Source organism: Pygocentrus nattereri, chromosome 7, assembly GCF_015220715.1.
Source record: "Pygocentrus nattereri isolate fPygNat1 chromosome 7, fPygNat1.pri, whole genome shotgun sequence".
In the NCBI taxonomy this organism is placed as follows: Eukaryota; Metazoa; Chordata; class Actinopteri; order Characiformes; family Serrasalmidae; genus Pygocentrus; species Pygocentrus nattereri.
In genome coordinates, this window is record NC_051217.1 from 25,547,370 (window position 1) to 25,563,783 (window position 16,414).

Consider the following 16,414-nt stretch of genomic DNA (forward strand, 5'->3'; position numbering starts at 1 on the left):
ACAGCAGAAACACATTTTATTCATATAATTAAAGTGTATCCTTGTGTAGAATAAGGCTTTACCATTCTTTGCATCTTGGCCTTAGGTCCTCTTATCTCAACATTTGGTGCACCTGGACGACTGCTGACTTCAGTTTGAGGTACAGTCCTCTTCAAGAAGAATGACACTTTGTAAGGTTCTGCACACTGAAGGATCTTCAGAGCATCCTCATATTTCACGTTATCAAAATACACCCTGGCACTAAGCAGCTGATCTCCTATAAAGGCACACAGTGATTCAGAGAGTAACTCATAGTTCCACCAAACTTGCAGACAAACAAAGCTTTCTATGATGCGTCTTTTGGAATGATCATAAACATGCACTTAAACATTTAATTTGACTACATATTTGAAAATGTGCATATTATTTTATCAGCCTTCAAAGAAAGCATGCATTGTAAACAGTAGAACTTCTACAGTAGATAAAATGGCTGAATCCTGCTTAATAGTATGTTCTTTTTACCTTTTTGGAGGCTCAGTTGCTTTGCTGCTGGGGAATCTTTCAGAACATCTTTGACAAAAATGCCCTTCTCCCCTCCACCAACAACGCTGTATCCACTGGCTCCTGCTCCAGCCTCTGTCTCCACCACCACTTCCACTAGTTCTGATGCACAGCCTTCTTCCTGCACCCATTAATAATTAATACTGTTAAAAATGTTTTAATTGTTAATGTGACAGTTTGCAGATAAATCCAATATCAATACATTTACACAGCTGTGTTGTTCAGTATCTCTAAAAGACCTGATTATGTAGTTTCTGCCACATGGACATGCCACATTTTTTAGAAATCTTCCATTACTTCTTAGCTACATTAACATTGTAGATCCAGTACAAATTTAAGAAACTGTAGACTCCAAACATGACTTAGTTGATCGACTACACTGTGATAGGAAAGGAAATTTGATTTTTCACTGAAGTATCGCTTTACGGTCCAGTCAGTATATTTACATTCATGCCATTGGAATTCACAATGCTGAAGTCTGGAATGAATAAATTTCATGTCAACTTTGGTGAACTCCGTGCCTGCGACCAATAGCGTTACCGCTTAGATTGCATTGAACTCTGAAGGTCTTTGAAAAGCAGTGTTTAAACAAAACATTTCATCCCCATTGGCTATAAATAAACATATTAAAGACAGACTGTTTGGTACACACTTAGTCAGGATTATATATTATTATGTTTACCAGTCGGTCTACATCCCGACCTATGGTCATGAGGGAAATGTGGGAAATGATCGAAAGAAGGAGATCGCGAATACAAGCAATGGAAATGGAAATGGAAATGGAAATGGACGGCCGCTACACTCTATTTGATAGGATGAGGAGTTTGGTTATCTGGGAGGAGCTTAGAGTAGAGCCGCTACTCTTCCGCATTGAGAGGAGCCAGCTTAGGTGGTTTGGGCATCTGATTCAGATGCCCCCTGGACACCTCCATGTGGGGGTGTACCACGCACGGCCTACCGGGACAAAACCCCTGGGGTTGTCCTTGGATCCCCTGGAGGGATTACATCTTCAAGCTTGGGGTCCCCGGGAATGAGTGGGAGGAAGTTGCGGAGGGCAGGGCATTCTGAGATTCTCTGCTCTCCCAACTGCTACTGCGACCCTACCTGAACTAAGAGGTTAACGATGATGATGATGATTTTTACTTTTGTGTTGTTACTGTTTATGGTAAGTGAGTTATCAAGCATGGTAACTGCTAGGTTATACCTTAAAATAAAAGGATACTGAAGGCACCTTTTTGGGCTTCCTCAGGTTGCCACAGTGATGGAACCCTTTAGAGAGCTTCCATGAACCTTTTTGAAAAGGGCAGTTCTCTGAGGGACTGTTTAATCCAGCATGGTGATCTTGGCTTCTTGGCTAAGTGACTATATGATTATCTGGTAGGATTATTTTTACTTTTGGCAAGTTTTTATACTAACTGCAGCAAAATGAATGATATTTTTACGACAATAGACTTCTGGTAATTCTGCCTTGGTCTTCTTATTTTGCAAGGTGATGCAAAATTCAAGTGTCTAGCGTGACTGTAGATCTATGCAGAAACATTTTTAACAAAACTGCCTGTTTTATCCAGAGAAAGATGTTGGGCAATTTCATCATTAAGCAGAACACGGGCATTAATAGAAGGATCTGAATCTGATGGTAAGCCAAACCCAGTGATCTCTACACTTTAAAGCACCTTGCTGGCTCTTGATGTTCTGTATGATCTATTGTTTGGCTGATGTAATGGTCGTCGGTATAAAGAGGATTACCACAGATTCACTATTCTTCTCTGGAGGATCCATCCCTTCAAGTGTTGAGTGACTCTCTTTCAGGTGGCTTCTCTTTTGACTTAGAACCTGCTTTAGTTCTGCATGGAGTTTCTCCTTCTGAACCTGAAACAAAGTTGTGAGATACCAAAATGTAGTTGTCTGTTGTCAACATACAGATTTATTTTGTACAAATCACATGGACAAGCAGAATTTTACTGAAATTAATGGTGTCACACATGCAGCCATTGTCTATGACAAATCTGTCAATAAGGGGCAGTTGTGGGCTGGAGGTTAGGGAGCTGGCCCTGTGACCGGAAGGTTGGGGGATGGGTTAAATTTCCCTTGTTGTTGGATTAAAAAAGTATCACTTAACTTAAGAATCTTTAGATTGTTGCTTTCAACCTTAGCCATGCATAGTTTGGTGCTTCCTGGCTTAAAACACCTGCACTAATCAACTGATCAATAAGTGTTGCTAGAGCTGGAATAGGTAGTTTAGGGGGGCAATCTAAAGTGTGCAGAACATGGGTTCTTCGGGTCCAGGGTTGGAAACCACTGTGCTCACTCTATTCCTGTTTTTTCCACTATCTGGTACAGCCCACATGAAGGTGGGTTCTCCTTTTATGTCTTGGTTCCTGTCAGAGGTTCTTCATCATGTTCTTTGGGAGCTCTTCCTTTTGAGTTGTGCTACTTTTCAGTGGTTCTTTCTCATGCAAAAGGAGTTTCTCCTGCAGAGTCTTGGTTCCGTCTTGTTTTTTCAACATGCTTGTAGGGAGGTTCTCCATTAAGTTTTGGTTCCTCTCAGTGGTTCTTCCTGGTTCCTTGCCATGTTTCTTCCTCACGCTCTTAGGGAGTTTGTCCTTTTGAGTCTGGATTCTGCTCATTGTTTATTTCCCATGCAACAGGAGTTTCTCTTGTTGAGTCTTGCTTCTTTTTCATGTTTCTCCATCATGTTCTTAAGGAGTTTGTTCTTTAGAGCCTTGGTTCCTCTCAGTGGTTCTTCATCATGCTCTTAGAAAGTTTTCATTTTGATTCTTGTTTCCTCTCAGTGTTTTTTTCTCATGCTTTTAGTGAGTTTTTTCCTTCTGAGTCTTGGTTTCTCTCACTGTTTCTCCCTCATGTTTGGTGTCAGGGAGTTGTTGGTGGTTCTCTCATGTGTGGCTGCATCCACACTTGTGGATTAAAGCTGGTTGAAATGGAAATTACAGTTGAAATGGTAATTGGTACTCACGACTCTTTCGGGGCTGTCCTGCTCGTCTGGAGAGATGCAGTGGTGCTGGCTGAGCTGAGGGGCAGAGGGAGGCCTGCTTGAGGGAGGGGACCTCTTTTTATCTTTTACCTGCTCAAAGACACACACAAGAAAATGCAAAATACAAGATTAGACCAGTTCTGTCTTTGAAGATTAGGGGCCAGTCTCTTTTTTTTTTCCAGTTCATGAACCAAACAGAAAGGTCATTCTGGGGCATTTGCGGTCTTGCGGCCTTTATTTGTGCATCATTGTGATGGTCACAGGGCTGCACAATGTCCTGTTTCTTACTTTGGCAGGAACCACATGGATTCAGCATTAGACTGTAGCAAGTAATGACCTATCAGAGTGGACTGGTTTGTTTACAGAAGAAGATATTTCAATGTCCATTGGATTGTACAGGAAATTCTACCAAAACATTTTCAAAACTCATAATAAACAATAATTAAATGGGTCAGATTTGAACAAAGTAATTCAGGGTGGTTTAACGTGAAATTCTCCATTCTTAAGAAAATTTGAGGCAGTTTAATGCCTCTGAAAGCTTCTTTGCAGGAAGTTATTACATGAAATGGATATTTACATTTATTGCATTTGGCAGATGCTCGTATCCAGAGCAACTTACAATTTGATTATTTTACACAGGGAGGTGAAGATGGTGTTGGGAGTCTTGCCCAAGGACTTTTCTTGGCATAGTGTAGGGTGCTTGCCCAGGTGGGGCATTGAACCCCAGTGTACAGCATAGAAGACAGAGATGTTACCTACTACACTAACCAACCACAACATATGGATATGAATGCACTGACATTGTTTTATGAAGGTTTACGAAGGTTTTAAAAAAACATTTTTTAAAACACATTTTATTGTAGAGGATTACATGCAAGGTATTAGTCCCCATAGTCCCCAAAGAAAACTTGATAGTAAATAAAATGTTTATATCTTTGTTGTAGTCATGGCGACACCTGGTTCCTATCACCACCAATGTAAAGACATCTGAACTGAATACTTTTACACCAAACCCACTCTGAACCTCTCTGTGTACATCATTTACACCTTAATCACTGAATTATGAGGAACATTTTTGAAAAATGTTGAGTATTAAACAATAACATATTTGAATGTGAATGGGCACTTACAGTTGGACCTTTGGCCTGTGGATGACCATGACTGTCCTCCAGTTCTCTCTCGGAGTCTGAAAACACAGCAGGTCATATAATCAATTATGGGCATCAAATATGATCTAAAATAACAATGTAAGTGGAAATAAAGAAAACAGTTATGTAAATAGTATTATCCATGGATTTAAAGCCATAAGTAATTGGATATTTACATAGATTTTATTGCTTTCACATTGGTTCAGCTTTTTATTTCATAATACAACAACTGGATTTTCAGTTCCTTGGCCAGTTGTTAAATCTAGAGTAGAATCTGGGTGTGTCATCTGATCTGAGTCAAAACATCCTAAAGCAATTATGGAACTTTGTAGGGCAATCACCAGCTAAATAATCCTAAATAATAATAATAATAATAATAATATGTTTTATTTACGTAGCACTCTTTCAGGACAGCATCAACTAAAGGCACTTTACAGGAAATGAAGAAAACAAAATTAATTCATAAAAAAAAAGTCTTGAGATACAGATCAGTTATTTTCTAGATTATTAGGAAGCTCATTCCGTAATCGCAAACCCAATGTACTAAAAGCATAGCCACCCATGGAGCATAACCTCGAGCGTGGAACCACCAGCAGATTTGAGGCTCCAGGCTTCAGTGAAAGTGCAGCATGAATCCGAAGAAGTCAAGGATAAGTCAATGCAAATATATGGGAGCTTGTGCATGTAAACATTTTTATGCTAGATGTAAATTTTTAAAATTAATTCTCTTTCTTAAAGGATTAAAATGCAAAGTTGAGACTGAAAGCCTTTGGTGGCCTAAAACAGACGCATCACACTGGGGCCTTCAGGGTTGAAGTGTTTACACTCTGAAGTCAGTTCAGGAAGGCCTTGCTAATTAGTTAATGAGCTAAACCAGGTATGTTTAATGAGGCAGTGTGCTGAAGTCTGCAGAGTTTTGGCCAGCAAAGACCGCAGTCTGACACTGCAGCCTCAGAAAAAAGGTACAACACTGTCACTGTGGCAGTACCCTTTTTGTCACCGGGGTGGTTTCCTCAAGGCTCCATCTCAGTACCTTTAGTCAGGGAACATAACTGAACCATAATCCACAGAAATGATGTGTTCTAAGCTGTACACACACCCCACCTCGCCTCCAGGCTTTTATTGTACTGTTCACAATCAGACCCTAAAACCACTCCTGGAGCTTTGAAGGGACACAAATTGTTTGTACCATGATGAACGAAACATGTACCTGTATGGTACCTTTATTTCTAACAGTGTGGTGCCCTAAAATGAGGGACTATATTAAAAACAGCCCATACACAGCTCATCCAGTTTGGGTATAAATGCACTCAAATTAAGGTATTGTTTCATTCTATTAAGCTGCAGTGCAAGTGTGTGACCCATATTTTAATACCGTTAATGCCAAAAAATTTCCAGATCAAGTGGATACTGACCATCACGCTAATCAATACAGTTAGTACATAGGTAGTTATAATCCATGTGCCACTGACTAATCTAACCTAATCTACCCTATTCTAACAGATTACAGTCTCAATATGACCAATAATAGAAGTACAGAAATGAAAACGTCAGGATTGTTGACTGATGCTGGACCATATAATTTAGCATTACTACCATCGAGAACACTGCTTTACGCTGTTAAAATTCTTTCCATGGCTTTTCTGACCCTTAGCACATCTCTGGCCTGTGAAATTTCTCAGCCACTCTGTGTATGTGTGTATATGCTGTGCTTTGGTCTGTGGCATGACAAAGAATGCAGTGCCCCACCCCACCGACCAGCGTGGATTAGGTTGCTTTCAAGCGCTCAGGGATTCTGATGGTGTTCCGTAACTGAGTGCTTCACATTCCTCACCAGAAGACACTATCAGGTGTCTCTCCCGGCCATACGAACTCATAGCTGGCATTAACAGCCCTGGGGATAAGAAAGTTGTAATATTAATGAGTTTCACAATGAGCAACCAGTGGCATTAGCCAAACCCCTGGACAGCTAAACAAACTAATCAAACCCCAGGAAAGCTAATCAAACTAATCAAACCCCAGGAAAGCTAATCAAACTAATCAAACCCCAGGAAAGCTAATCAAACTAATCAAACCCCAGGAAAGCTAAACAAACTAATCAAACTCCAGGAAAGCTAACCAAACGAATCAAACCCCAGGAAAGCTAATCAAAATAATCAAACCCCAGGTAAGCTAACCAAACAAATCAAACCCCAGGAAAGCTAATCAAACTAATCAAACCCCAGGAAAGCTAATCAAACTGATGAATCCCCATGAAAGCGAATCAAATTAATCAATCCCCAGGAAGATTAATCAAACCAATCAACCCCAAGGAAAGCTAACCAAACTAATCAAAGCCCAGGAAAGCTAATCAAACTAATCAATCCCCAGGAAGATTAATCAAACCAATCAACCCCAAGGAAAGCTAATCAAACTAATCAAACCCAAGGGAAGCTAATTAAACTAATCAATCCCCAGGAAGATTAATCAAACCAATCAACCCCAAGGAAAGCTAATCAAACTAATCAAACCCAAGGGAAACTAATTAAACTAATCAATCCCCAGAAAGATTAATCAAACCAATCAACCCCATGGAAAGCTAACCAAACTAATCAAACCCCAGGAAAGCTAATCAAACTAATCAAACCCCAGGAAAGTTAACCAAACAAATCAAACCCCAAGAAAGCTAATCAAACAAATCAAACCCCAGAAAAGCAAAACAAACTATTCAAACCCCCGGAAAGATAACCAAACTAATCAAACACAAAGGAAGCTAATTAAACTAATCAATCCCCAGGAAGATTAATCAAACCAATCAACCCCATGGAAAGCTAATCAAACCAATCAACCCCAAGGAAAGCTAACCAAACTAATCAAACCCAAGGGAAGCTAATTAAACTAATTAATCCCCAGGAAGATTAATCAAACCAATCAACCCCATGGAAAGCTAACCAAACCAATCAACCCCAAGGAAAGCTAACCAAACTAATCAAACCCAAGGGAAGCTAATTAAACTAATTAATCCCCAGGAAGATTAATCAAACCAATCAACCCCATGGAAAGCTAACCAAACTAATCAAACCCCAGGAAAGCTAATCAAACCCCAAGTAAGCTAACCAAACTAAACAAACCCCAGGAAAGCTAAGCAAACTGATCAAACCCCAGGAAAGCTAACCAAACAAATCAAACCCCAGGACAGCTAATCAAACTAATCAATCCCCAGGAAGATTAATCAAACCAATCAACCCCAAGTAAAGCTAATCAAACCCAAGGGAAGCTAATTAAACTAATCAATCCCCAGAAAGATTAATCAAACCAATCAACCCCATGGAAAGCTAACCTAACTAATCAAACCCCAGGAAAGTTAATCAAACTAATCAAACCCCAGGAAAGTTAACCAAACAAATCAAACCCCAGGAAAGCTAATCAAACTAATCAAACCCCAGGAAAGTTAACCAAACAAATCAAACCCCAAGAAAGCTAATCAAACGAATCAAACCCCAGAAAAGCAAAACAAACTATTCAAAGCCCCGGAAAGATAACCAAACCAATCAAACACAAAGGAAGCTAATTAAACTAATCAATCCCCAGGAAGATTAATCAAACCAATCAACCCCATGGAAAGCTAACCTAACTAATCAAACCCCAGGAAAGTTAATCAAACTAATCAAACCCCAGGAAAGTTAACCAAACAAATCAAACCCCAGGAAAGCTAATCAAACTAATCAAACCCCAGGAAAGTTAACCAAACAAATCAAACCCCAAGAAAGCTAATCAAACGAATCAAACCCCAGAAAAGCAAAACAAACTATTCAAAGCCCCGGAAAGATAACCAAACCAATCAAACACAAAGGAAGCTAATTAAACTAATCAATCCCCAGGAAGATTAATCAAACCAATCAACCCCATGGAAAGCTAACCAAACTAATCAAACCCCAGGAAAGCTAATCAAACTAATCAAACCCCAGGAAAGCTAATCAAACTAATCAAACCCCAGGAAAGCTAACCAAACTAAACAAACCCCAGGAAAGCTAAGCAAACTGATCAAACCCCAGGAAAGCTAACCAAACAAATCAAACCCCAGGACAGCTAATCAAACTAATCAATCCCCAGGAAAGTTAACCAAACAAATCAAACCCCAAGAAAGCTAACCAAACAAATCAAACCCCAGGACAGCTAATCAAACTAATCAATCCCCAGGAAGATTAATCAAACCAATCAACCCCAAGTAAAGCTAATCAAACCCAAGGGAAGCTAATTAAACTAATCAATCCCCAGAAAGATTAATCAAACCAATCAACCCCATGGAAAGCTAACCAAACTAATCAAACCCCAGGAAAGCTAATCAAACTAATCAAACCCCAGGAAAGCTAACCAAACAAATCAAACCCCAGGAAAGCTAATCAAACTAATCAAACCCCAGGAAAGTTAACCAAACAAATCAAACCCCAAGAAAGCTAATCAAACGAATCAAACCCCAGAAAAGCAAAACAAACTATTCAAAGCCCCGGAAAGATAACCAAACCAATCAAACACAAAGGAAGCTAATTAAACTAATAAATCCCCAGGAAGATTAATCAAACCAATCAACCCCATGGAAAGCTAATCAAACCAATCAACCCCAAGGAAAGCTAACCAAACTAATCAAACCCAAGGGAAGCTAATTAAACTAATCAATCCCCAGGAAGATTAATCAAACCAATCAACCCCAAGGAAAGCTAATCAAACTAATCAAACCCCAGGAAAGCTAATCAAACTAATCAAACCCCAGGAAAGCTAACCAAACTAAACAAACCCCAGGAAAGCTAAGCAAACTGATCAAACCCCAGGAAAGCTAACCAAACAAATCAAACCCCAGGACAGCTAATCAAACTAATCAATCCCCAGGAAGATTAATCAAACCAATCAACCCCAAGGAAAGCTAATCAAACTAATCAAACCCCAGGAAAGCTAATCAAACTAATCAAACCCCAGGAAAGCTAACCAAACTAAACAAACCCCAGGAAAGCTAAGCAAACTGATCAAACCCCAGGAAAGCTAACCAAACAAATCAAACCCCAGGACAGCTAATCAAACTAATCAATCCCCAGGAAGATTAATCAAACCAATCAACCCCAAGGAAAGCTAATCAAACTAATCAAACCCAAGGGAAGCTAATTAAACTAATCAATCCCCAGAAAGATTAATCAAACCAATCAACCCCATGGAAAGCTAACCAAACTAATCAAACCCCAGGAAAGCTAATCAAACTAATCAAACCCCAGGAAAGCTAATCAAACGAATCAAACCCCAGAAAAGCAAAACAAACTATTCAAACCCCCGGAAAGATAACCAAACTAATCAAACACAAAGGAAGCTAATTAAACTAATCAATCCCAGGAAGATTAATCAAACCAATCAACCCCATGGAAAGCTAACCAAACTAATCAAACTCCAGGAAAGCTAATCAAACGAATCAAACCCCAGAAAAGCAAAACAAACTATTCAAACCCCCTGAAAGATAACCAAACTAATCAAACACAAAGGAAGCTAATTAAACTAATCAATCCCCAGGAAGATTAATCAAACCAATCAACCCCATGGAAAGCTAACCATACTAATTAAACCCCAGGAAAGCTAATCAAACTAATCAAACCCCAGGAAAGCTAACCAAACTAAACAAACCCCAGGAAAGCTAAGCAAACTGATCAAACCCCAGGAAAGCTAACCAAACAAATCAAACCCCAAGAAAAGCAAAACAAACTATTCAAACCCCCGGAAAGATAACCAAACTAATCAAACACAAAGGAAGCTAATTAAACTAATCAATCCCCAGGAAGATTAATCGAACCAATCAACCCCAAGGAAAGCTAACCAAATGAATCAAACCGCAGGAAAGCTAATCAAACTAATCAATCCCCAGGAAGATTAATGAAGCCAATTAACCCCAAGGAAAGCTAATCAAACTAATCAAACCCAAGGAAAGCTAATCAAACTAATCAAACCCCAGGAAAGCTAATCAAAGTAATCAAACCCAAGGACAGCTAAGCAAACTGATCAAACCCCCAGGAAAGTTAACCAAACAAATCAAACCCCAAGAAAGCTAATCAAACCCCAGAAAAGCAAAACAAACTATTCAAACCTCCAGAAAGATAACCAAACTAATCAAACACAAAGGAAGCTAATTAAACTAATAAATCCCCAGGAAGATTAATCCAACCAATCAACCCCAAGGAAAGCTAATCAAACTAATCAAACCTGAGGGAAGCTACGTAAACTAATCAATCCCCAGAAAGATTAATGAAGCCAATTAACCCCAGGGAAAGTTAACCAAACTAATCAAACTCCAGGAAAGCTAATCAAACTAATCAAACCCCAGGAAAGCTAATCAAACTAATCAAACCCCAGAAAAGCAAAACAAACTATTCAAACCCCCGGAAAGATAACCAAACTAATCAAACACAAAGGAAGCTAATTAAACTAATCAATCCCCAGGAAGATTAATCAAACCAATCAACCCCAAGGAAAGCTAATCAAACTAATCAAACCCGAGGGAAGCTAAGTAAACAAATCAATCCCCAGGAAGATTAATGAAGCCAATTAACCCCAGGGAAAGCTAATCAAACTAATCAAACCCAAGGGAAGCTAATTAAACTAATCAATCCCCAGAAAGATTAATCAAACCCCAGGAAAGCTAATCAAACTAATCAAACCCCAGGAAAGCTAGGCAAACTAATCAAACCCCAGGAAAACTAATCAAACCACAGGAAATCTAATCAAACTAATCAACCCCCAGGAAAGCTAATCAAACTATTCAAACCCCAGGAAATCTAGCCAAACTAATCAACCCCCAGGAAAGCTAATGAAACTAATCAACCCCCAGGTAAGCTCATCAAAATAATCAAACCCCAGGAAAGCTAATCAAACTAATCAAATCTCAGGAAAGGTAGGCAAACCAATCAAATCCCAGGAAAACTAATCAAACTAATCAAACCCCAGGAAAGCTGGCTGAACTTATAAATCCAGGAAAGCTAATCAAACTAATCAACCCCCAGGAAAGCAAATCAAACTAATTAACCCCCAGGAAAGCTAATCAAACTAATCAACCCCCAGGAAAACTAACTAACTAATCAACCCCCAGGAAAGCAAATCAAACTAATCAACCCCCAGGAAAGCTAATCAAACTAATCAACCCCCAGGAAAACTAACAAAACTAATCAAACCCCAGGAAAGCTAATGAAACTAATCAAACCCCAGGAAAGTGAATCAATCTAATCAACCCCCAGGAAAGATAATCAAACTAATCAAAGCAAACCCAAGGAAATCTAATTAAACTAATGAAATAGTAAGGAAACTAGCCAAAGTAGGTGAAAATAACTGTGCTGAAAAAAATAATAGAAACCATTAAAAGTTTCTGTTGGTTCCTGGTGGTTTTCCATAGTGAGTAATGGTATTTTGCATTGTCCAAATTGGTTGTATATAAAGGATTGTAACCGTTCTAATGGCTTAACAGATGTTCTGATTCCAGATGCATTTGGTGGTCTCCTAATGGTATTTAGTGTTTTCCTGATTGTTTTATATGACAGGAGTAAGGACTCTAATGGAGTTCCACAGGCATCTAGTAGTCTCAAATGGTAAGCATAAAGCCAGTTCCCATTAAAAATCAGGAACCCAGGCAGCGAGCATATATTGGTCCATTTAGACCTCCACTTGAGTAAAAGTACTAAAGTATTTACCTTTAAATGTACTTAAGGATCAAAAGTAAAAGTACCAGAAGATTAATTATGGCTCTGATGTCCTGTTATCATTTTTATAACAAGACTCATTTCATGAACTCATTTTAGGTGAAAATCCTCCAGTGTCTCTCTTGGTAAACCAGTCTTTTAATAGAACGTCATTAATTAGTGACGCTGACGTCTATTAAAATGATCATAAGCACAAAACACTGAAGGTAAACAGTTTCCATCAGGGAGAACCGAGTGGCTCTGAAATCACTTTTTACACACAAACAAAGTTTCAGTTTAAGATTTATTTACAACTTAGTTCCAAGTTTAAGTTTAATAAAAACTGGCTTTAAACTCAGGATCACAAATGAGCTTCCTTTACTATGTTGATCTGTAGGTCTCTGTTCAAAAATATAAACCAGCTCAAACTAATTTACTATAAAATGAAATGGTGTTTGTATAAATTCAGAAAAAAGCCGTGTCAGTCACGACTGCATATGTGGACATATTTCTATATTGTGCTCTATTTACACAAAGTTAGGTTAGTTCATCATTTATTTTGAACAGACTCCCAAAATTTTACGCTGCTGCTCTGACGTTGAACCGTGTGCAGCACTGGGTTGGTATGACCAACAGGTCAAAACAAGCTCTAAACAAAGTGACCGCTGTGCCCTGATTGGTGCTCTTGCTTTGCGCTTCTTTCGTTTTGACATGTTACTTTTTTATAGACACAGAAACTGAAAGGAACGACAGATTTCTCAAAATGTAGTGGAAGAAAAAGTCAGATATTAGACTTTGAAATGTAGTGGAGTGAAAGTAAAAAGTCACCCAGAGTGGAAAAACTTCAGTACAGATACATGAAAAAATACTTAAGTACAGAAACCAATTACATTTACTTAGTTACTTAGTTACTGTCCACCACTGCTATTAATCTTAAGACTTATTAATTATTCAGTACATTAATCTGTGTCAACAATAAACCTGTAAGTTCTGAGAGTGAGGGACTGAAGTGGACACACAAAGGTCTGTTGTTCGGCCGTCTCTCTATTCTGGGCCAGCTTTCCTGGTGTGTGGCTACTTTGACTGGTTTCCCGTCTGGATAAGTTGCCCAATTTCCCTGGTGTTCAGACTTTGGCTAGTTTCTTTGCTGTTTGATTAGTTTAGCTACCCTGTTAGAAAGGCAGGTGTAGCTCCAGCTCTATTTTCCATAGTGTGGTAGTTTGAAATTATCAGCTGGTCTTTAGATTCTACCAATGTTTTGCAACACATGGACAAAAAGAAATGATGATGAATCAGAACAAAATATTGTTACATTAAATTCCACTGAAAGGAGATATGAGGCTTTGCTTCGACAGTGACCATATGTTATGTTTTGAATGCTGGCATGTTGGTCAACCAGCGTGACCATGTTGGGTGACCAGCTAAACCTCATACACTTGCATAAACCAGCTCAGACCAGCATGGAATACATACTTGTCTAAGCTTATCATTTAGCTAGTCCCACTGTCCTGCTGAAAAAGATCCTTAGAACCTTTAGGATTAAAACATGTTGTCTAATGGAATTGGCTTAATAGTTACCATTAAAGGCTACTGGTTTCCTCTATGACACCCTTAGATACCATTAGTGACTCCAGGAACCAGTGGATACCTTTACTGGTTTCTGTGATTTTACTCAGCAGGGTTACTGTCCAAACAGTAATCGGGGAGAACTATCCACTCTGAGATGATCTGGATCAGGCAGCATACACTGTGTGTTTACAGACGGTCGGCCAGTGGTATCTGTGTGAGTGTTTAACTGTCTGACTGAAAGTGGCAGCTGCACTCATGTGATGCTGTAAGCAGTGGAGTGGACAGTAGGAATGCTGGAGGTCAGAGCCTAATATAGATAGAGACTGCCCTGACCCACATCTGCCTGCAAAGTACTCAGCCTTCCACCGTCCAGCTGGCGGGTGCGTCCGTGGCCCCACCTCAATGAATGTATGCTTTTCATAATCTTAAATACATTCTGATCTACAGGGTTCCTCTTAAATGCTTGACCACCATCCATTTGTTTTGTTCCCAGTCAAAACTGCTATTAAATTGGTTATTCATTTTCCAGGAGCCTCACTTTGAGTTCCTCAAAGAATCTGCAGACATGCCTCCAAAGCTCAGTCTGAGAAGCTGGTTGCTGATTTTCTTAAGTAATCAAACCCATTTAGTGGTGTTGAAGTCTGGACTCTGGGGCGGTCAGTCCATCATTCAGCTTCTGTGTTTGATGTCCGTCTCTTTTTCTCAGTGAGTTTCTTCTTGATCACATTCTTTCAGACCCACAGCGCTGAGTCGTCTTGGAGGATGGACAGAAACACCTGTGGATGTTTTCAGATCTGAAGCAGCTTGATTTTCTCCTCTCTCTCAGAGATCAAAGCTTTAAGTACAGTTTATGTGATGGGGGCAGTTTTGGGGTCGACTAGCTCTTCCAGGTGGTTGTTAGGAGACTCGTTTTCTCTGGACCTCCAGTTTTTATGCAAATGTCCTAAATATAATCTCCTCAGAGAGATCTCCTGAACAAATGAAGAACCTGCACTTAATGGCTGTTTTGAGAGGAAAAGTCAAGAGTTTATATCTGCACCACCTGACTTAACTTAGCAAAGGATTAATTAATCTGACTTAACTTAGCACAGGATTAATGAACCTGACTTAACATTCAAAGGATTAATTAACCTGACTTAACTTAGCACAGGATTAATTAACCTGACTTAATTTAGCAAAGGATTAATTAACCTGACTTAATTTAGCACAGGATTGATTAACCTGATTTAACTTGCAAAGGATTAATTAACCTGATTTAACTTTACAAATAATTAATGAACCTGTTTTGACTTAATGAAGGTTAATTAACCTAATTTAACATATTGAAGGATTAATTAACTTAACTTAGCATAGGATTAATTAACCTGATTTAACTTTACAATGAATTAATGAACCTGGTTTGACTTAATGAAGGTTAATTAACCTAATTTAACATATTGAAGGATTAATTAACTTAACTTAGCAAAGGATTAATTAACCTGATTTAACTTATTGAAGGATTAATGAACCTGAATTAACATAATGAAGGATTAATGAACCTGATTTGACAATATGATCAATTAACCTTACTGAAGGATTGATTAACCTGATTTAACTGAATTAAGTGTTAGTTAACCTGCTTAGCTTAATAATGGATTAATTGACCTGATATAACATTAATTATCCTAACTAAGTATAAGATGGAGCTAATACTGCTGTTTGCTTTTGTTTATAGTGCTCAGTAACTCACTACATTACACCTATATAAACATGATCACAACTAACTACACAGCAAAAACAAACATGCAACACAAGCTTGTTTGTCAACATGAAACAGTGCGAGATCAGTCACAACAGTAAACAATGTTACATTACTGAACAAATTCTGTCATCACAACTCCTGACATGGCAGTTTTACCAGAGTGTCACCCGTACTGCAAACAACATTTCCTAGGCAGCTTTAAATACAATCTGTACATTTAATGTTTAGGGTTGCACTTTCATATTACGAATAAAAATCAGTAATGATATAGCTGTTAACAAATCAATATCGTAATCAGCCATAACATTTACATACTTTTCTCAGGTGGCCTAATACTTTTGCACACTGCTGGACATTCAGTGGAACGAGCCCACGTCTGGCTTGGAGTAAAGATCAGTGCTGTTGTTGCCAATTATCTATTTATGAGCGGACAATGAGGGAAAGGCTCTGCAGCATTACTGGAATTCCCTGAAAGGTTTGAGTACAGAACCAGTCAGCATTACCACTGCACACTGCACACACCACGGCACACACCACTACACACATCACTGCACACACCACTGCACACACCACTGCACACATCACTGCACACACCACTGCACACACCACTACACACATCACTGCACACACCACTGCACACACCACTGCTGTTATTACACAATCATATCTCTGTCTCTGCACTGATGACATACAGCACCTCCTTATGTGAATGTACATATGAGTCACTGTGTGTTTGAGGAGT

The 16,414-nt window shown here is 39.0% G+C and overlaps 1 protein-coding gene across 1 annotated transcript in view; it reads right to left on the reverse strand.

Annotated features, from left to right (window-relative positions):
* prx (periaxin) overlaps positions 1 to 16,414 on the reverse strand; it is a 38,402-nt gene that overhangs the window by 14,608 nt on the left and 7,380 nt on the right. The window contains exons 3-7 of the mRNA XM_017723411.2: positions 4,663 to 4,718; positions 3,515 to 3,622; positions 2,287 to 2,409; positions 502 to 661; positions 63 to 256 (exon numbers count right to left, since the gene is read on the reverse strand). Coding sequence (XP_017578900.2) covers positions 63 to 256; positions 502 to 661; positions 2,287 to 2,409; positions 3,515 to 3,622; positions 4,663 to 4,718 — 641 coding nt within the window. The remainder of the gene's footprint in view (positions 1 to 62; positions 257 to 501; positions 662 to 2,286; positions 2,410 to 3,514; positions 3,623 to 4,662; positions 4,719 to 16,414) is intronic.